Genomic DNA, 24,096 nt, shown 5'->3' with positions numbered 1-24,096 from the left:
AGAACGGAAATTACAACCTTGGGTACAACTGATATCACAATTGTAGATACAACCGATGGTACAACTCTAGGTACAAAAGACATAGCAACTACAGCAACAATCATTATTACTAACCCTGTAACAACAGAGATTACAACCTTGGGTACAACTGATATCACTATGCTGGATACAACAGGGGCGACAAATCAAATTACATCAGACATTACAACTGCAACAACTACAGACATAACTAAACCAGTAACAACCAAGATGACAACCATGGGTACAACTGATATTATGGTCCAGGATACAACAGATGTGACAACTCAAAGTACAACAGACATTACAACTGTGGCAACAACAGACATAAGCAACCCAGTAGCAACGGAAGTTACAACCCTTGGTACAATCGTGGATACAACCGAGAGGACAACTCTAAGTACAAAAGACATAGCAAATACAGCAACAAGCGACATTACTAACACAGTAACAACCAAGATGACAACCGTGGGTACAATTGATATCACGGTGCTAGATACAACAGACGTGATAACTCTAGGTACAACAGAAATTACAACTGCAGCAACAACAGACAAAACTAACTCAGTAACAACAGAGGATTCAACCATGGATACAACTGATATCACTATCCTGGAAACAGATGTGACAACACAAAGTGAAACTGACATTACAACCGAAGCAACGACCTACTTAACCAACCAAGTGACAACAGAGGTTACAACCTTGGGTACAACTGACCTCACGATGCTAGATACAACAGAGGTGACAAGTCCAGGTACAACAGACATTACAACCGCATCAACAACAGACATAACTAACTCGGTAACAACCAAAATTACAACCATGGGTACAACTGACATCATGGCCCCAGTGGTGACAGCACAAAGTGCAACAGACATTATAACAGAAGAAACGATCTACATAACCAGCCCGGTATCAACAGAGATTACAACCCTGGGTACAACTGACATAACGATGCCAGATACAACACAGGTGACAAGACCAGGTACAACAGACATTTCAACGGAAGCAACCACCGATATAGAAAGCCCAGAAACAACAGAGATTACAGCATTGGGTACAACGAATATCAGGATCCTAGACACAACAGTGGTGCCAACTCTCAGTAAAACAGACATTACAACTACAGAAACAGTAGACATGACCAGCCCAGCAACAACAGAGATCAGTACCCTGGATACAACTGACATCACAACAGAGGAGACCAGGCCAGGAACAAAAGGATTAACAACCGCAAAGACCACAGACATAACCAGTCCAGCAACATTAGAGATCACAATCCTAGGTACAACTGATAGCGTTCTATTAGATACAACAGAGCTAATAAGCCCAGGAATAACAGACATTACAACCATACAAACCAACGAAATAACCAGCCCAGCAACAACAGAGATCTCTGCCCTGGATACAACTGATATCACTCTACAAGATACAACAGAGGTTACCAGTCCTGAGACAACAGGCATTACAACCACAGAAACCACAGATATAACCATCCAAGCAACAACAGAGATCACTGCCACGGATACAACTCTTGTCACTCTACTAGATACAACAGAGGTAACCAGTCCAGGAACAACAGACATTACAACCATACAAACCACAGACATAACCAGCCCAGCAACAACAGAGAGCGCTGCCATGGATACAACTGTTGTCACTCTACTAGATACAACAGAGATAACCAGTCCAGGGACAACAGACATTACAACCATACAAACCACAGACATAACCAGCCCGGCAACAACAGAGATCACTGCCACGGATACAACTATTGTCACTCTACTAGATACAACAGAGATAACCAGTCCAGCAACATCAGAGATCACAATCCTAGGTACAACTGATATCACTCTATTAGATACAACAGAGCTAACAAGCCCAGGAACAATGGACATTACAACCATAAAAACCACAGACATAACCAGCCCGGCAACAACAGAGATCACTGCCAAGGATACAACTATTGTCACTCTACTAGATACAACAGAGATAACCAGTCCAGGAACAACAGATATTACAACCATACAAACCACAGACATAACCAGCCCAGCAACAACAGAGAGCGCTGCCATGGATACAACTGTTGTCACTCTAATAGATACAACAGAGATAACCAGTCCAGGAACAAAAGCCATTACAACCATACAAACCACAGACATAACAAGCCAAGCAACAACAGAGATCAGTGCAATAGATACAACTGTTTTCACTCTACTAGATACAACAGAGACAACAAGTCCAGGAACAACAGACATTACAACCATACAAACCACAGACATAACCAGCCCGGCAACAACAGAGATCACTGCCACGGATACAACTGTCGTCACTCTACTAGATACAACAGAGAAAACCAGTCCAGGAACAACAGACATTAAAACCATACAAACTACGGACATAACCATCTCATCAACAACAGAGATCACTTCCCTGGATACAACTGTTGTCACTCTACTAGATACAACAGAGATAACCAGTCCAGGAACAACAGACATTACAACCATACAAACCACAGACATAACCAGCCAAGTAACAACAGAGATCACTGCCCTGGATACAACTCTTGTCACTCTACTAGATACAACAGAGATAACTAGTCCAGAAACAACAGACATTACAACCATACAAACCACAGACATAACCAGCCCAGCAACATCAGAGATTACTGCCACGGATACAACTGTTGTCACTCTACTAGATACAACAGAGATAACCAGTCCAGGAACAAAAGCCATTACAACCATACAAATCACGGACATAACCAGCCCAGCAACAACAGAGATCGCTGCCACGGATACAACTGTCGTCACTCTACTAGATACAACAGAGATAACCAGTCCAGGAACAACAGATATTACAACCATACAAACAACAGACATAACCAGCCCAGCAACAACAGAGATCACTGCCCTGGATACAACTATTGTCACTCTACTAGATACAACAGAGATAACCAGTCCAGGAACAACAGATATTACAACCATACAAACCACAGACGTAACCAGGCCAGCAACAACAGAGATCACTGCCACGGATACAACTGTTGTCAATCTACCGGATACAACAGAGATGACCCGTCCAGGAACAACAGACATTACAACCATACAAACCACAGACATAACCAGGCAAGCAACAACAGAGATCACTGCCACGGATACAACTGTTGTCACTCTACCGGATACAACAGAGATGACCCGTCCAGGAACAACAAACATTACAACCATACAAACCACGGACATAACCAGCCCAGCAACAACAGAGATCACTGCCATGGATACAACTGTTGTCACTCTACTAGATACAACAGAGATAACCAGTCCAGGAACAACAGACATTACAACCATACAAACCACGGACATAACCAGCCCAGCAACAACAGAGATCACTACCCTAGATACAACTGTTGTCACTCTACTAGATACAACAGAGATAACCAGTCCAGGAACAACAGACATTACAACCATACAAACCACGGACATAACCAACCAAGCAACAACAGATATCACTGCCACGGATACAACTGTTGTCACACTACTAGATACAACAGAGATAACCAGTCCAGGAACAACAGACATTACAACCATACAAACCACAGACATAACCAGTCCAGCAACAACAGAGATCACTGCCATGGATACAACTGTTGTCACTCTACTTGATATAAGAGAGGTAACCAGTCCAGGAACAACAGACATTACAACCTTACAAACCACAGACATAACCAGCCCAGCAACAACAGAGATCACTTCAACGGATACGACTGTTGTCACTCTACTAGATACAACAGAGATAACCAGTCCAGGAACAACAGACATTACAACCATACGAACCACAGACATTACCAGCCCAGCAACAACAGAGATCACTGCCATGGATACAACTGTTGTCACTCTGCTAGCTACAACAGAGATAACCAGTCCAGGAACAACAGACATTACAACCACACAAACCACGGACATTACCAGTCCAGCAACAACAGAGATCACTGCAATGGATACAACTGTTGTCACTCTACTAGATACAACAGAGATAGCTAGTCCAGAAACAACGGACATTACAACCATACAAACCACGGACATAACCAGCCCAGTAACAACAGAGATCACTTCCCTGGATACAACTGTTGTCACTCTACTAGATACAACAGAGATAACCAGTCCAGGAACAACAGACATTACAACCATACAAACCACGGACATAAACAGCCCAAAAACAACAGAGATCACTACCACGGATACAACTGTTGTCACTCTACTAGATACAACAGAGATAGCTAGTCCAGAAACAACGGACATTACAACCATACAAACCCCAGACATAACCAGCCAAGCAACAACAGAGATCACTTCCCTGGATACAACTGTTGTCACTCTACTAGATACAACAGAGATAAGCAGTCCAGAAACAACAGACATTACAGCCATACAAACCACGGAGATAACCAGCTCAGCAACAACAGATATCACTGCCCTAGATACAACTGTTGTCACTCTACTAGATACAACAGACATAACCAGTCCAGAAACAACGGACATTACAGCCATACAAACAACGGAGATAACCAGCCCAGCAACAACAGATATGACTACCCTGGATACAACTGTTGTCACTCTACTAGATACAACAGAGATAACCAGTCCAGGAACAACAGACATTACAACCATACAAACCACAGACATAACCAGCCCGGCAACAACAGAGATCACTGCCACGGATACAACTCTTATCACTCTACTAGATACAACAGAGATAACCAGTCCAGGAACAACAGACATTACAACCATACAAACCACAGACATAACCAGCCCATCTACAACAGAGAGCGCTGCCATGGATACAACTCTTGTCACTCTAATAGATACAACAGAGATAACCAGTCCAGGAACAAAAGCCTTAACAACCATGCAAACCACAGACATAACAAGCCAAGCAAGAACAGAGAGCAGTGAAATGGATACAACTCTTGTCACTCTACTAGATACAACAAAGATAACCAGTCCAGGAACAACAGACATTAAAACCATACAAACCACGGACATAACCAGCCCAGCGACAACAGAGATCACTGCCCTAGATACAACTGTTGTCACTCTACTAGATACAACAGACATAACTAGTCCAGAAACAACGGACATTACAACCATACAAACCACTGACATAACCAGCCCAGTAACAACAGAGATCACTGCCACGGATACAACTGTTGTCGCTGTACCAGATACAACAGAGATAACCAGTCCAGGAACAACAGACATTACAACCATACAAACCACAGACATAACCAGCCCCGTAACAACAGAGATCACTGCCACGGATACAACTGTTGTCGCTGTACCAGATACAACAGAGATAACCAGTCCAGGAACAACAGACATTACAACCATACAAACCACAGACATAACCAGCCCAGTAACAACAGAGATCACTGCCACGGATACAACTGTTGTCGCTGTACCAGATACAACAGAGATAACCAGTCCAGGAACAACAGATATTACAACCATACAAACCCCAGACATAACCAGCCAAGCAACAATTGACTCCACTCTACTAGATACAACAGAGGTAACGAGTCCAGGAACAATAGACATTTCTACCCTGGATACAAGTGACACCACTCTACTAAATGCAAGAGAGGTAACCAGTCCAGGAACAACAGACATTACTACCCTGGATACAAGTGACACCACTCTTTTAGATACAACAGAGGTAACCAGTCCAGGAACAACAGATATCACTACCCTGGATACAAGTGACACCATTCTACTAGATACAATAGATAGAACCAGTCAAGGTACAACAGAGATCACTACCCTGCATACAAGTGACATTACTCTACTAGATACAACAGAGGTAACCAGTCCAGGAACAACAGCTATCACTGCCCTGGATACAAGTGACACCACTCTATTAGATACAACAGAGGTAACCAGTCCAGGAACAACAGAGATCACTACCCTGGATACAAGTTACACCAATGTACAAGATACAACAGATAGAAGCAGTCAAGGAACAACAGAGATCACTACTCTGGATACAAGTGACACAACTCTACTAGATACAACAGAGGTAACCAGTCCTGGAACAACAGAGATCACTACCCTTGAAAGAAGTGACACCACTCTACTAGATACAACAGAGGTAACCAGTCCAGGAACACTAGAGATCACTACCCTGGATACAAGTTACACCACTCTACTGGTTACAACAGAGGCAACTAGTCCGGGAACAACAGAGATCACTACCCTGGATACAAGTGACACCACTCTACTAGATACAACAGAGGTAACCAGTCCAGGAACAACAGAGATCACTACCCTGGATACAAGTTACACCACTCTACTGGTTACAACAGAGGCAACCAGTCCGGGAACAACAGAGATCACTACCCTTGATACAAGTGACACCACTCTATTAGATTCAACAGAGGTAACCAGTCCAGGAACAACAGAGATCACTACCCTGGATACAAGTTACACCACTCTACAAGATAGAACAGAGATAACCAGTCAAGGAACAACAGAGATCACTACCCTGGATACAAGTTACACCACTCTACTAGATACAACAGAGGTAACCGGTCAAGGTACAACAGAGATCACTACCCTGGATACAAGTGGCACCACTCTACTAGATACAACAGAGGTAACCGGTCCAGGAACAACCGAGATCACTACTCTGGATACAAGTGATACCACAATTATATATACAACAGAGGTAACCAGTCTAGGAACAACAGAGATCACTACCCTTGATACAAGTGACACCACTCTACTAGATACAACAGAGGTACCCAGACCAGCAACAACAGAAATCACTACCCTGGATACAAGTGATACCACTCTAGTAGATAAAACAGAGGTACCAAGTCAAGGGACAACAGAGATCACTTCCCTGGATACAAGTTACACCACTCTACTAGATACAACAGAGGTACCCAGTCCAGCAACAACAGAGATCACTACCATGGATACAAGTGACACCACTCTACTAGATACAACAGAGGTATCCAGTCCAGCAAGAACAGAGATCACTACCCTGGATACAAGAGACACCACTCTACTAGATACAACAGAGATAACCAGTCAAGAAACAACAGAGATCACTTCCCTGGATGCAAGTGACACCACAGTACTAGATACAACAGAGGTACCCAGTCCAGCAACAACAGAGATCACTACCCCGGATACGAGTGATACCAATGTGCTAGATACAACGAAGGTACCTAGTCCAGGAACAACAGAGATCACTACCCTGAATACAATTGACATCACTCTACTAGATACAACAGAGGTACCCAGTCAAGGAACAACAGAGATCACTACCCTGGATACAAGTGATACCACTGTACTAGATACAACAGAGGTAACCAGTCCAGGAACAACAGAGATCACTACCCCGAATACAAGTGACACCACTCTACTAGATACAACAGAGGTAACCAGTCAAGGAACAACAGAGATCACTACCATGGATACAAGTGACACCACTCTACTGGATACAACAGAGATAACCAGTCCAGCAAGAACAGAGATCACTACCCTGGATACAAGTGACACCACTCTACTAGATACAACAGAGATAACCAGTCCAGGAACAACAGAGATCACTACCCTTGATGCAAGTGACACCACTGTACTGGATACAACAGAGGTAACGAGTCAAGGAACGACAGACATTACAACCACAGAAACTACAGACATAACCCGCGCAGTAACGACAGAGATCACTACCCTGGATACAACTGACATGACTCTACTAGATACAACAGAGGTAACCAGTCCAGGAACAACAGAGATCACTACCCCGAATACAAGTGACATCACTCTACTAGATACAACAGAGGTATCCAGTCCAGCAAGAACAGAGATCACTACCCTGGATACAAGTGACACCACTCTACTAGATACAACAGAGATAACCAGTCAAGGAACAACAGAGATAACTACCCTGGATGCAAGTGGCACCACTGTACTAGATACAACAGAGGTAACGAGTCAAGGAACGACAGACATTACAACCACAGAAACTACAGACAGAACCCGCGCAGTAACGACAGAGATCACTACCCTGGATACAACTGACATGACTCTACTAGATACAACAGAGGTAACCAGTCCAGGAACAACAGACATTAAAACCACAGAAGCCACAGACATAACCAGCCAGGTAACAACAGAGATCACTACCCTTGGTAAAACTGATGTCACTGTACTGGATACAACAGAGGTAACCAATCCAAGAACAATATTAGACATCACAACAACAGAAACCACAGACATAACCAGCCCAGCAACAACAGGAATCACTGTCCTGGTTACAACTGACATCACTCTACTAGATACAACAGAAATAACCAGTCCAGGAACAACAGACATAACAACAACAGAAACCACAGACATAACAAGCCAAGCAACAGCAGAGATCACTTCCCTGGATACATCTGATATCACTGTCCTAGATACAATAAAGATGACAAGTCCAGATACAACAGTCATAACAGCCCCGGAAACAACCGATATCTCTATCCTTAAAACAACAGAGGTAACAAGTACAGGTACGACAGACATCACAACTGCAGCATCAACTGACATAAGTTACCCAGAAACAACAGAGATTACAACCGGGGGCACCACTAATATCACTCTCCTAGATACAACAGAGATATCAAGTCCAGGTTTGACAGACATTACAACTGCAGCAACAACAGACATAACAAGGCAAATAAGAACAGATATAACGACCCTGGGTACAACTGATATCACGATCGAAGATACAACAGAGAGGACAAATTTAAGGGCATCGGACATAACAACAGCAGCAACAACCGTCGCAACTAACAAGGTAACAACAGACATTACAACCGTGGATACAACTGGTATCACGATGTTAGATACAACAGAGGTAACCAGTCCAGGAACAACAGAGATCACTACCCTGGATACAAGTTACACCAATGTACAAGATACAACAGATAGAAGCAGTCAAGGAACAACAGAGATCACTACTCTGGATACAAGTGACACAACTCTACTAGATACAACAGAGGTAACCAGTCCTGGAACAACAGAGATCACTACCCTTGAAAGAAGTGACACCACTCTACTAGATACAACAGAGGTAACCAGTCCAGGAACACTAGAGATCACTACCCTGGATACAAGTTACACCACTCTACTGGTTACAACAGAGGCAACTAGTCCGGGAACAACAGAGATCACTACCCTGGATACAAGTGACACCACTCTACTAGATACAACAGAGGTAACCAGTCCAGGAACAACAGAGATCACTACCCTGGATACAAGTTACACCACTCTACTGGTTACAACAGAGGCAACCAGTCCGGGAACAACAGAGATCACTACCCTTGATACAAGTGACACCACTCTATTAGATTCAACAGAGGTAACCAGTCCAGGAACAACAGAGATCACTACCCTGGATACAAGTTACACCACTCTACAAGATAGAACAGAGATAACCAGTCAAGGAACAACAGAGATCACTACCCTGGATACAAGTTACACCACTCTACTAGATACAACAGAGGTAACCGGTCAAGGTACAACAGAGATCACTACCCTGGATACAAGTGGCACCACTCTACTAGATACAACAGAGGTAACCGGTCCAGGAACAACCGAGATCACTACTCTGGATACAAGTGATACCACAATTATATATACAACAGAGGTAACCAGTCTAGGAACAACAGAGATCACTACCCTTGATACAAGTGACACCACTCTACTAGATACAACAGAGGTACCCAGACCAGCAACAACAGAAATCACTACCCTGGATACAAGTGATACCACTCTAGTAGATAAAACAGAGGTACCAAGTCAAGGGACAACAGAGATCACTTCCCTGGATACAAGTTACACCACTCTACTAGATACAACAGAGGTACCCAGTCCAGCAACAACAGAGATCACTACCATGGATACAAGTGACACCACTCTACTAGATACAACAGAGGTATCCAGTCCAGCAAGAACAGAGATCACTACCCTGGATACAAGAGACACCACTCTACTAGATACAACAGAGATAACCAGTCAAGAAACAACAGAGATCACTTCCCTGGATGCAAGTGACACCACAGTACTAGATACAACAGAGGTACCCAGTCCAGCAACAACAGAGATCACTACCCCGGATACAAGTGATACCAATGTGCTAGATACAACGAAGGTACCTAGTCCAGGAACAACAGAGATCACTACCCTGAATACAATTGACATCACTCTACTAGATACAACAGAGGTACCCAGTCAAGGAACAACAGAGATCACTACCCTGGATACAAGTGATACCACTGTACTAGATACAACAGAGGTAACCAGTCCAGGAACAACAGAGATCACTACCCCGAATACAAGTGACACCACTCTACTAGATACAACAGAGGTAACCAGTCAAGGAACAACAGAGATCACTACCATGGATACAAGTGACACCACTCTACTGGATACAACAGAGATAACCAGTCCAGCAAGAACAGAGATCACTACCCTGGATACAAGTGACACCACTCTACTAGATACAACAGAGATAACCAGTCCAGGAACAACAGAGATCACTACCCTTGATGCAAGTGACACCACTGTACTGGATACAACAGAGGTAACGAGTCAAGGAACGACAGACATTACAACCACAGAAACTACAGACATAACCCGCGCAGTAACGACAGAGATCACTACCCTGGATACAACTGACATGACTCTACTAGATACAACAGAGGTAACCAGTCCAGGAACAACAGAGATCACTACCCCGAATACAAGTGACATCACTCTACTAGATACAACAGAGGTATCCAGTCCAGCAAGAACAGAGATCACTACCCTGGATACAAGTGACACCACTCTACTAGATACAACAGAGATAACCAGTCAAGGAACAACAGAGATAACTACCCTGGATGCAAGTGGCACCACTGTACTAGATACAACAGAGGTAACGAGTCAAGGAACGACAGACATTACAACCACAGAAACTACAGACAGAACCCGCGCAGTAACGACAGAGATCACTACCCTGGATACAACTGACATGACTCTACTAGATACAACAGAGGTAACCAGTCCAGGAACAACAGACATTAAAACCACAGAAGCCACAGACATAACCAGCCAGGTAACAACACAGATCACTACCCTTGGTAAAACTGATGTCACTGTACTGGATACAACAGAGGTAACCAATCCAAGAACAATATTAGACATCACAACAACAGAAACCACAGACATAACCAGCCCAGCAACAACAGGAATCACTGTCCTGGTTACAACTGACATCACTCTACTAGATACAACAGAAATAACCAGTCCAGGAACAACAGACATAACAACAACAGAAACCACAGACATAACAAGCCAAGCAACAGCAGAGATCACTTCCCTGGATACATCTGATATCACTGTCCTAGATACAATAAAGATGACAAGTCCAGATACAACAGTCATAACAGCCCCGGAAACAACCGATATCTCTATCCTTAAAACAACAGAGGTAACAAGTACAGGTACGACAGACATCACAACTGCAGCATCAACTGACATAAGTTACCCAGAAACAACAGAGATTACAACCGGGGGCACCACTAATATCACTCTCCTAGATACAACAGAGATATCAAGTCCAGGTTTGACAGACATTACAACTGCAGCAACAACAGACATAACAAGGCAAATAAGAACAGATATAACGACCCTGGGTACAACTGATATCACGATCGAAGATACAACAGAGAGGACAAATTTAAGGGCATCGGACATAACAACAGCAGCAACAACCGTCGCAACTAACAAGGTAACAACAGACATTACAACCGTGGATACAACTGGTATCACGATGTTAGATACAACAGAGGTGACAACTTTAAGTACAACAGATGTTTCAACTGAAGTCACCACAGACAAAACTAACCCAATAACAACAGAGATTACAACCGCGGGTACAGCTGATTTAAATCTTCTAGATACAACAGAGGTGACAATTTTAAGTACAATTGACAGTTCAAGTGAAGCAGCCACAGACAATAATAACACAATAATAACAGAGATAACAACCGTGGGTACAACTGATATCAATCTCCTAGATACAACAGAGGTGACAACTCTACGTACAAAAGACATAACAACTGCAGCAACAACCGACACAACTAACTTAAAAACAACAGAGATTGAACCTGTGGGTAAAACCGATATCACTCACCTTGATACAACAGAGATATCAAGTTCAGGTAAAACGGACATTACAACTGACGCAACAACCGACATAACTAATCCAGCACCAAAAGAGATTACAACCGTGGGTAAAACAGATATCACTCTCCTAGATACAACAGCGATATCAAGTCCAGGTGCAACGGACATTACAACTGCAGCAACAACAGACAGAACCATCACGGTAACAACCGAGATTGCACCAATGGGTACAACTGGTGTCACGATGGTAGATACAACAACAGAGATAACACGTCCAGACGTTGTAACACTAGTAACCACAGACATGACCAGCACAGTAACAACAGAGATCAATACCCTGGATATAACAGATATCACTCTACTAGATACAACAGAGGTAATCAGTCCCAAAACAACAGACATGTCAACCACAGTAGCCGAAGATATTACCAGCCCACTATCACCGGAGATTACCACTATGGCTACAACTGATACTACTCTCCTAGATACACCAGAAGTGACAAGTCTAGGGACAAACGACATTACAACTGCAGAAAAAACAGACATGACAAACCCAGTAGCAACAGAAAAAACAATATTGGTTACAACTGGTGTCAGAACGTTGGATTCAACAGAAGGTACAAGTTCAGGTACAACATACATTACAACTGCAGGCACAACAGATACAACCAGCTCCGAAACATCGGATATTACAAACACGGTTACAACCGATGTCATGATCCTAGATACAACAGAGGCAACAAGTCAAGGTGCAACAGCCATTGCCCCTGCAGCAACAACCTCCGTGACTGACCCAGAGACAACAGAGATAACAACTCTGGGTACAACTGATATCACGATGCTTGATACAACACATGTAACAACCCCTTCTACAACAGCTTCAGTAAGAACACAGTTCACAACCATGGGTACATCGGATATCACGATCCCAGATATAACAGAAGTGGCAACTCTAGATACAACAGACATGACAACTCCAGCAACATCAGACATAACCGGCGCAGTGACAACTGAAATTACAACCCGGGATCCAACTAACACCACCTTCCCAGATACAACTCTTAGTAAAACAGACATTGCAATGGTAACAACAACAGACATAGCCAGTCCAGTAACAACAGAGATAACAAACACGGGTTCAACTGATATCACCATCCTAGATACAACAGAGGTGACAAATTTAGGTACAACACACATTACAACTACAGTCCACACAGACATAAGTAGTCCAGGTACAACCGCAGCAACAACAATCGTTGAGACAACAGACACCAACACTCTGGTAGCAACGCCGGTATCAACCCTTGGGACAACAGGCACTACCAATATGGTTACAACAAAAATACCAACAGCAAGAACAGAAAACAGTGCAACTATTGGTCAGCTAGGTGTACATTTGATATGACTCTGATTCATTATGCATGCTGTTGCTTTTGTGTATTTGGCACGATGCACTTTTTAATCCACCTTTTATTCATGGCGGTTATATTTATGTTAGCTGCCTGCCTTTCTATCATTTAGAACAAAAACAAACATTATAATCTTTTAAACATTAACCCATCATGTGCTTGAACTTTTTGCTTCTCATATGAAAAATTAGAGGAGGGTTAGGAAGTTTTTAGATTTTCTGTATATCAATCCCATTCAAATACTGACATTGCAATTTTTTTCACTTTTACAGATGCCACAACGTCGGGAACAACAAAAATTACATCGCCTGGGATAACAGACGTGTCGTCTCATGTGACAGAAATAACAACAGTTACAACACCAACGACAGTGACACCCGCAACAACAGACAATTCGTCGCCATTAACAGAATTTACACGTGCAGGAACACCACATATCACAACAAATGGGTTAACTGAACTGTCGTCTCAAGTAACAGGCGTTACAAGTCTTGAAACAACAATGAAGACAACAAACGTTTCATATTCGTTAACAGAAGACACAACCCCAGGAGCAACGAGTGTAACAACGCCTGGAACATCGATTATTTCATCTGGTCCAACTGATGTTACACCCGGAACAACAGGGGTGACACCCAAAAGAGCAACAGACATGTCATCACCTTTAACGGAAAAGGAATCTTCACAGGTGCCAACACCAGTAACTACTGGTGCTTCATCTCCTAAATCGTCGGACACAACTCCCGCAACGACTATGTTGAAAACTGTAACAACACATATAACAACAACTATATCTGAAATGACAACAGTGCGGGCAGCAGTTACGTCGTCACCTAGTTCAGAAATGACAACTGCAAAAACGTCATCAGGCACAGCAGTCATGTCGTCTCCAAGTTCAGAAATGACAACTGCAAAAACGTCATCAGGCACAGCAGTCACGTCGTCTCCTAGTTCAGAAATGACAACTCTAAAAACATCATCAGGCACAACAGTCACGTCGTCTCCAAGTTCAGAAATGACAACTCTCAAAACTTTATCCAACACAGCAGTCACGTCGTCTCCTGGTTCAGATATGACAACTCTCAAAACATCATCAGACACAGCAGTCACGTCATCTCCTAGTTCAGAAATGACCACTCTCAAAACTTTATCAGACACAGCAGTCACGTCGCCTCATAGGTCAGAAATGACAACTGTAAAAACATCATCAGGCACAGCAGTCACGTCGTCGCCTAGTTCAGAAATGACAACTCTCAAAACATCATCAGGAACAGCAGTCACGCCGTCTCCTAGTTCAGAAATGACAACTGTAACAACATCATCAGGCACAGTAGTTACGTCGTCTCCTAGTTCAGAAATGACAACTCTCAAAACATCATCTGGCACAGCAGTCACGTCGTCTCCTAGTTCAGAAATGACAACTCTCAAAACATCATCAGATACGGCAGTCATGTCGTCTTATAGTTCAGAAATGACAACTCTCAATCCATCATCAGACACAGCAGTCATGTCGCCGCCTAGTACAGATATGACAACTCTCAAAACATCATCTGACACAGCAGTCACGTCGTCTGCTAGTTCAGATATGACAACTCTCAAAACATCATCAGACACAGCAGTCACGTCGTCTCCTAGTTCAGAAATGACAACTGTCAATCCATCAGCTGGCACACCAGTCACGTCGTCTCTAAGTTCTGAAATGACAACTCCCGAAACGACACCAGTCATAGCAGTCACATCGTCGTCTAGCTCTGAAGTGGCAACTCCCGACATGACACCAGGTACAGCAGTCACGCCGTCTTCTAGCTCTGAAGTGACAACTCCAGAAACAACTGCAGGCACTGCGGTCACGCCGTCTTATAGCTCTGAAGTGACAACTCCCGACACGACACCAGGCACAGCAGTCACGTCGCAGCCTAGCTCTGAAGTGACAACTCCAGAAACGACAATAGGTACAGTGGTCACGTCGCCGCCTAGGTCGGAACTGACAACTCCCGAAACGACACCAGGCACAGCAGTCATGTCGCAGCCTAGGTCTGAAATGACAACTCCAGAAACGACACCAGGCACAGTGGTCACGTCGCAGCCTAGGTCTGAAATGACAACTCCCGAAACGACACCAGGCACAGCAGTCACGTCGCAGCCTAGGTATGAAATGACAACTCCCGAAACGACGCCAGGTACAGTGGTCACGTCGCAGCCTAGGTCTGAAATGACAACTCCCGGCACGACACCCGGTACAACGGTCACGTCGCAGCCTAGGTATGAAATGACAACTCCCGAAACGACGCCAGGTACAGTGGTCACGTCGCAGCCTAGGTCTGAAATGACAACTCCCGGCACGACACCCGGTACAACGGTCACGTCGCAGCCTAGGTATGAAATGACAACTCCCGAAACGACGCCAGGTACAGTGGTCACGTCGCAGCCTAGGTCTGAAATGACAACTCCCGGCACGACACCCGGTACAACGGTCACGTCGCAGCCTAGGTCTGAAATGACAACTCCCGAAACGACGCCAGGTACAGTGGTCACGTCACCGCCTAGGTCTGAAATGACAACTCTCGAAACGACGCCAGGCACAGTGGTGACACCGTCTCCTAGGTCTGAAATGACAACTCCCGAAACGACACCAGGTACAGTGGTGACATCGTCTCCTAGGTCTGTAATGACAACTCCCGAAACGACACCAGGTACAGTGGTCACGTCGCCGCCTAGGTCTGAAACGACAACTCCCGAAACGACACCAGGTACAGTGGTCACGTCGCCGCCTAGGTCTGAAACGACAACTCCCGAAACGACACCAGGTACAGTGGTGACATCGTCTCCTAGGTCTGAAACGACAACTCCCGAAACGACACCAGGCACAGTGGTGACATCGTCTCCTAGGTCTGAAATGACAACTCCAGAAAGCACATCAGGCACAGTGGTCACATCGTCTCCTATGTCTGAAATGACAACTCTCAAAACGACACCAGGTACAGCGGTCACATCGTCTCCTAGGTCTGAAATGACAACTCTCAAAACAACACCAGGCACAGTGGTCACATCGTCTCCTAGGTCTGAAATGACAACTCACGGCACGACACCAGGCACAGTGGTCACGTCGTCGCCGAGGTCTGAAATGACAACCCCAGAAACAACACCAGGCACAGTAGTCACATCGTCTCCTACGTCTGAAATGACAATTCTCAAAACGACACCAGGCACAGTGGTTACGTCGTCGCCGAGGTCTGAAATGACAACTCCAGAAACCACACCAGGCAAAGTGGTTACGTCGTCTCCTATGTCGGAAATGACAACTCTCAAAACGACACCAGGCACAGTGGTTACGTCGTCTCCTAGGTCTGAAATGACAACTCCAGAAACCACACCAGGCACAGTGGTCACGTCGTCTCCTAGGTCTGAAATGACAACTCTCAAAACGACACCAGGCACAGTTGTTACGTCGTTGCCTGGGTCTGAAATGACAACTCTCAAAACCACACCAGGCACAGAGGTCCCGTCGTCTCCTAGGTCTGAAATGACAACTCTCAAAACGACACCAGGCACAGTGGTCACATCGTCTCCTATGTCTAAAATGACAACTCTCAAAACCACACCAGGCACAGAGGTCACGTCGTCTCTTAGGTCTGAAATGACAACTCTCAAAACGACACCAGGCACAGTGGTCACGTCGTCGCCGAGGTCTGCAATGACAACTCAAGAAACCACACCAGGCACATTGGTTACGTCGTCTCCTATGTCTGAAATGACAACTCTCAAAACGACACCAGGCACAGTGGTCACATCGTCTCCTATGTCTGAAATGACAACTCTCAAAACGACACCAGGCACAGTGGTCACATCGTCTCCTATGTCTGAAATGACAACTCTCAAAACAACACCAGGCACAATGGTCACGTCGTCGCCGAGGTCTGAAATGACAACTTCAGAAACCACACCAGGCACAGTGGTTACGTCGTCGCCGAGGTCTGAAATGACAACTCTCAAAACGACACCAGGCACAGTGGTTACGTCGTCGCCGAGGTCTGAAATGACAACTTCAGAAACCACAGCAGGCACAGTGGTCACGTCGTCTCCTAGGTCTGAAATGACAACTCTCAAAACGACACCAGGCACAGTGGTCACGTCGTCTCCTATGTCTGAAATAACAACTCCAGAAACCACATCAGGCACAGTGGTCACGTCGTCTCCTAGGTCTGAAATGACAACTCTCAAAACGACACCAGGCACAGTGGTTACGTCGTCGCCGAGGTCTGAAATGACAACTCTCAAAACGACACCAGGTACAGTGGTCACGTCGTCTCCTAAGTCTGAAATGACAACTCCAGAAACCCCATCAGGCACAGTGGTCACGTCGTCTCCTATGTCTGAAATAACAACTCTCAAAACGACACCAGGCACAGTGGTTACGTCGTCTCCTAGGTCTGAAATGACAACTCTCAAAACGACACCAGGCACAGTGGTCACGTCGTCTCCTATGTCTGAAATAACAACTCCAGAAACCACATCAGGCACAGTGGTCACGTCGTCTCCTAGGTCTGAAATGACAACTCTCAAAACGACACCAGGCACAGTGGTTACGTCGTCTCCTAGGTCTGAAATGACAACTCTCAAAACGACACCAGGCACAGTGGTCACGTCGTCTCCTAAGTCTGAAATGACAACTCCAGAAACCCCATCACGCACAGTGGTCACGTCGTCTCGTATGTCTGAAATGACAACTCTCAAAACGACACCAGGCACAGTGGTTACGTCGTCTCCTAGGTCTGAAATGACAACTCACGGCACGACACCAGGCACAGTGGTTACGTCGTCGCCGAGGTCTGAAATGACAACCCCAGAAACCACAGCAGGCACAGTGGTTACGTCGTCTCCTATGTCTGAAATGACAACTCTCAAAACGACACCAGGTACAGCTGTCGCGTCGTCTGAAATGACAACTCCGGTAACAACACCAGGTACAGCAGTCACATCGTCTGAAATGACACCTCTGGTAACGACACCAGGTACAGAGTTCACGTCGTCTAAAATGACACCTGAGGTAACGACATCAGGTACAGCGGTCACGTCGTCTAAAATGATATCTCCGGTAACGACACCAGGTACAGCGGTCACGTCGTCTAAAATGATATCTCCGGTAACGACACCAGGTACAGCGGTCACGTCGTCTGAAATGACACCTGAGGTAGCGACACCAGGTACAACGGTTACGTCGTCTGAAATGACAGCTCTGGTAATGACACCAGGTACAGCAGCCGTGTCGTTTGAAATGACACCTGAGGTAACGACACCAGGTACAGCGGTCACGTCGTCTGAAATGATACCTCTGACAACGACACCAGGTACAGCGATCGCGTCGTCTGAAATGACACCCCTCGAAACGACACCAGGTACAGCGGTCGCGTCGTCTGAAACGACAACTTCGGTAACGAGACCAGGTACAGCAAGCACATCGTCTGAAATGTCACCTCTGGTAACGACACCAGGTACAGCGGTCGCGTCGTCTAAAATGACACCTCTCATAACGACACCAGTTACAGCGGTCGCGTCGTCTGAAATGACACCCCTCGAAACGACACCAGGTACAGCGGTCGCGTCGTCTAAAATAACACCTCTGGTAACGACACCAGGTACAGCGATCGCGTCGTCTGAAATGACACCTGAGGTAACTACACGAGGTACAGCGGTCACGTCTGTGCCTACTTCTGATATGACACCCCCAGAAACGACGCCAGGGACAGCGGTCAGGTCTTCTTTTAGTTCTGATATGACAACTCTCAAAACAGCACCAGTCACGACAGCCACGTCTTCGCCTAATTCTGATATGACACTTCCCGAAATGACCCCAGTCACAGCAGTCACGCCTACGTCTAGTTCTGATACGAAACAGCCCGAAACGACACCATTCACAACAGTCACGTCTTCACCAAGTTCTGATATGACAACTCTCAAAACAACACCAGTCACGGCAGTCACGGCTTCGCCTAGTTCTGATATGACACCTGCCAAAACGCCACCAGTCACAGCAGTCACGTCTTCGCCAAGTTCTGACATGACACCAACTGAAACGCCACCAGTCACGGCAGTCACGTCTTCGCCTAGTTCTGATATGACACCTTCCGAAACGACACCAGTCGCAGCAGTCACGTCTTCGCCTAGTTCTGACATGACACCTACTGAAACGACACCAGTCACGGCAGTCACGTCTTCGTCTAGTTCTAACATGACACCTCCCGAAACGACACCAGTCACGGCAGTCACGTCTTCGACTGGTTCTGACATGACACCTTCCGAAACGACACCAGTCACGGCAGTCACGTCTTCGCCTAGTTCTGACATGACACCTACTGAAACGACACCAGTCACGGCAGTCACGTCTTCGTCTAGTTCTAACATGACACCTCCCGAAACGACACCAGTCACGGCAGTCACGTCTTCGACTGGTTCTGACATGACACCTTCCGAAACGACACCAGTCACGGCAGTCACGTCTTTGCCTAGTTCTGACATGACACCTACCGAAACGACACCAGTCACGACAGTCACGTCTTCGCCAAGTTCTGATATCACAACTCTCAAGACAACACCAGTCACGGCAGTCACGTCTTCGTCTAGTTCTGATATGACAATTCTCGAAACGACACCAGTCACAGCAGTCACGTCTTTGCCTAGTTCTGATATGACACCTCCTGAAACGACACCAGTCACGGCAGTCACGTCTTTGCCTAGTTCTGATATGACAACTCTCAAAACAACACCAGTCACAGCAGTCACGTCATCGCCCAGTTCTGATATGACAACTCTCAAAACAACACCAGTCACGGCAGTCACGTCTTTGCCTAGTTCTGATATGACAACTCTCAAAACAACACCAGTCACAGCAGTCACGTCATCGCCTAGTTCTGATATGACAACTCTCAAAACAACACCAGTCACGGCAGTCACGTCTTCGCCCAGTTCTGATATGACACCTCCCGATACGACACCAGTCACAGCAGTCACGTCTTTGCCTAGTTCTGATATGACAACTCTCGAAACTACACCAGTTACGGCAGTACTGGTTGGAACCAGGACCACAGCTTCACAAGCCATTGGAACTAGGAGCACAGCATCACAATCGGTTGGAACCGGGACCACAGCATCACAAGCGGTTGGAACTAGGAGCAAGGCATCACAAGCGATTGGAACCGAAACAACCGCATCACAAGCGGTTGAAACCAGGAGCACAGCATCACAAGCGGTTGGAACGGGGACCACAGCATCACAAGCGGTTGGAACGGGGACCACGGCATCACAAGCGGTTGGAACCGAGACAACAGTATCAAGAGTGGTTGGAACTGGGACCACAGTATCAAGAGTGGTCGGAACTGGGACCACAGTATCACAAATGGTCGGAACCGGGACCACAGTATCAAGAGTGGTCGGAACTGGGACCACAGTATCACAAATGGTCGGAAGTGGGACCACAGTATCACAAATGGTCGGAACCGGGACCACAGCATCACAAGCGGTTGGAACTGAGACCACAGCATCACAAGAGGTTGGAACAGGGACCACAGCTTCACGACCGGTGGGAACTGGGACCACAGCATCACAAGCGATTGGAACCGGGACAACAGCATCGCAAGCGGTTGGTACAGGGACTACAGCATCACAAGAGGTTGGAACTGGGACCACAACTTCACGACCGGTGGGAACCGGGACCACAGCTTCACGACCGGTGGAAACTAGGAGCACAGCATCACAAGGGATTGGAACCGGGACAACAGCATCACAAGCGGTTGGTACAGGGACTACAGCATCACAAGCGGTTGGAACCGGGACCACAGCATCACAAGCGGTTGGAACCGGGACCACAGTATCAATTGCGGTTGTAACGGGGAACACGGCATCACAAGCGGTTAGAACCGGGACAACAGCATCACAAGCGGTTGGAACTGGGATCATATCGCCATCAACGGTTGGAGCCAAGACTCAAGTACCACAAACGGTTGGAAGCAGGACCAAAACACCACAACCAATTGGAACCGGGACCACAGCATCACAAGCGATTGGAACCGGGACCACAGCATCACAAGCGGTTGAAACTGGGACCACAGCTTCACAAGCGGTCGGAACCGGGACCACAGCTTCACAAGCGGTCGTAACCGAGACAACAGTATCAAGAGTGGCTGGAACTGGAATCACAGTATCAAGAGTGGTCGGAACTGGGACCACAGTATCACAAATGGTCGGACCCGGGACCACAGCATCACAAACCGTTGGAACCGGGACCACAACTTCACGACCGGTGCGAACCGGGACCACAGCATCACAAGCGATTGGAACCGGGAAAACAGCATCACAAGCGTTTGGTACAGGGACCACAGTATCACAAGCGGTTGGAACAGGGACTACAGCATCCCAAGAGGTTGGGACCGGGACCACAGCTTCACGACCGGTGGGAACTGGGACCACAGAATCACAAGCGATTGGAACCGGGACAACAGCATCACAAGCGGTTGGTACAGGGACTACAGCATCACAAGCGGTTGGAACTGGTACCACAGTATCAAGAGTGGTTAGAACTGAGAGCACAGTATCACCAGCGGTTGGATCTGGGACCACCGCTTCAAAACTGGTTGGAACTACGACAACAGCTTTACAAGCTATTGGAACTAGGAGCACAGCATCACAATCGGTTGGAACCGGGACCACAGCATCACAATCGGTTGGAACCGAGACCACAGCATCACAAGCGGTTGGAACTAGGAGTACAGCATCACAAGCAGTTAGAACGAAAACTACAGCACCACACATGGTCGGAACCGGGACCACAGCATCACAAGCGGTTGGAACCGGGACCACAGCATCACAAGTGGTTGGAACTGGGATCACATCGCCATCAACGGTTGGAGCCAAGACTACGGTACCACAAACGGTTGGAAGCAGGACCAAAACACCACAACCAATTCGAACCGGGACCACAGTATCACAAACTGTCGAAACCGGGACCACAGCTTCACAAGCGGTCGGAACCGAGACAACAGTATCAAGAGTGGTTGGATCTGGGACCACAGTATCACAAATGGTCGGAACTGGGACCACAGTATCACAAATGGTCGGAACCGGGACCACAGCATCACAATCCGTTAGAACTGAGACCACAGCATCACAAGAGGTTGGAACCGGGACCACAGCTTCACGACCGGTGGGAACTGGAACCACAGCATCACAAGCGATTGGAACCGGGACCACGGCATCACAAGCGATTGGAACAGGGACTACAGCATCACACGCGGTTGGAACCGGGACCACAGCTTCACGACCGGTGGGAACTGGGACCACAGAATCAAAAGCGATTGGAATCGGGACAACAGCATCACAAGCGGGTAGAATTAGGACTTCAGAATCACAAGCCGTTGGAACTGAGACCACATCATCACATGCGGTTGGAACCGGGACCACAGCATCAAAAGCGGTTGGAACCAGTACAACATTACAAGCGTTTGCAACATTGACAGCAGTATCACAAGCCGATGCAACTTGGACCACGGCATCACAAGTGGTTGCAACCGGAACTATAGTATCGAAACCGGTTGAAACCGGAACAACAGCACCACAGATGATAGGAACCTGGACAACCGAATCAAAAGCCGTTGGAACCCGGAATACAGCATCAAACGCGGTTAGAACAGGGACCTCAGCATTACAATCAGTAGGAGCCGTGACCACAGCATCACAAGCGGTCGGAACCAACACCGCAGTATCAAGAGTGGTTGGAACTGGGACTAGAGCATCACAAGTGACAGGAACCGGGACCACAGTATCAAAAGCGGTTGGAACCGGGACCACATTACCACAAGCGTTTGGAACCGGAACAACAGCATCACAAGCCGTTGGAACCGGAACTGAAGCATCACAAGCGGTTAGAACCGGGACCACAGTATCAAAAGCGGTTGGAACTTGGACCACAACACCACAAGCGGTTGGAACCGGGGCCACAGCATCACAAGCTGTTGGAACCGGGACCACAGTAAAACAAGCGGTTGGAACCGGGACCACAGTAACACAAGCGGTTGGAACCGGGACCACAGCATCACAAGCGGTTGGAACCGAGACCACAGTATCACACGCGGTTGAAACTAAGACCATAGCACCACAAACAGTTGGAACCGGGACCACAGTGTCACAAGCCGTTGGAACTGGGACCACAGTATCAAGAGTGGTTGGAACCAGGACAACTACATCACAAGCGGTTGGAACCGGGACTACAGAATCACCACCGATTGGAACCGGGACCACAGTATCACCAGCAGTTGGATCTGGGACCACATCATCACAAGTGGTTGGAACCGGGATTATAGTGAGAACGGAAGTTAGAACCGGTTCGACCGTAAGTCAGTTCACTAATCCTGGAGCTACCACAAGTGGCCCCGTCGGAACGAGAACAATAA

General features: G+C 46.5%; 1 protein-coding gene across 1 annotated transcript; it reads left to right on the top strand.

Annotated features, from left to right (window-relative positions):
* Positions 1-249: 249 nt before the first annotated feature.
* LOC136447702 (mucin-3B-like) lies at positions 250-19,477 on the top strand. Its single transcript, XM_066446744.1, is given in 5 exon segments — positions 250-11,847; positions 12,266-12,348; positions 13,927-14,024; positions 14,464-18,196; positions 19,447-19,477. Coding segments are annotated over 5 exon segments (15,543 nt in total).
* The last annotated feature ends 4,619 nt before the right edge of the window (positions 19,478-24,096 follow it).

The sequence above is a fragment of the Branchiostoma lanceolatum genome, chromosome 13 (assembly GCF_035083965.1).
Source record: "Branchiostoma lanceolatum isolate klBraLanc5 chromosome 13, klBraLanc5.hap2, whole genome shotgun sequence".
In the NCBI taxonomy this organism is placed as follows: Eukaryota; Metazoa; Chordata; class Leptocardii; order Amphioxiformes; family Branchiostomatidae; genus Branchiostoma; species Branchiostoma lanceolatum.
Note: the sequence above shows the minus strand (reverse complement) of the source record. Positions and strands in the feature narration are given on the sequence as shown.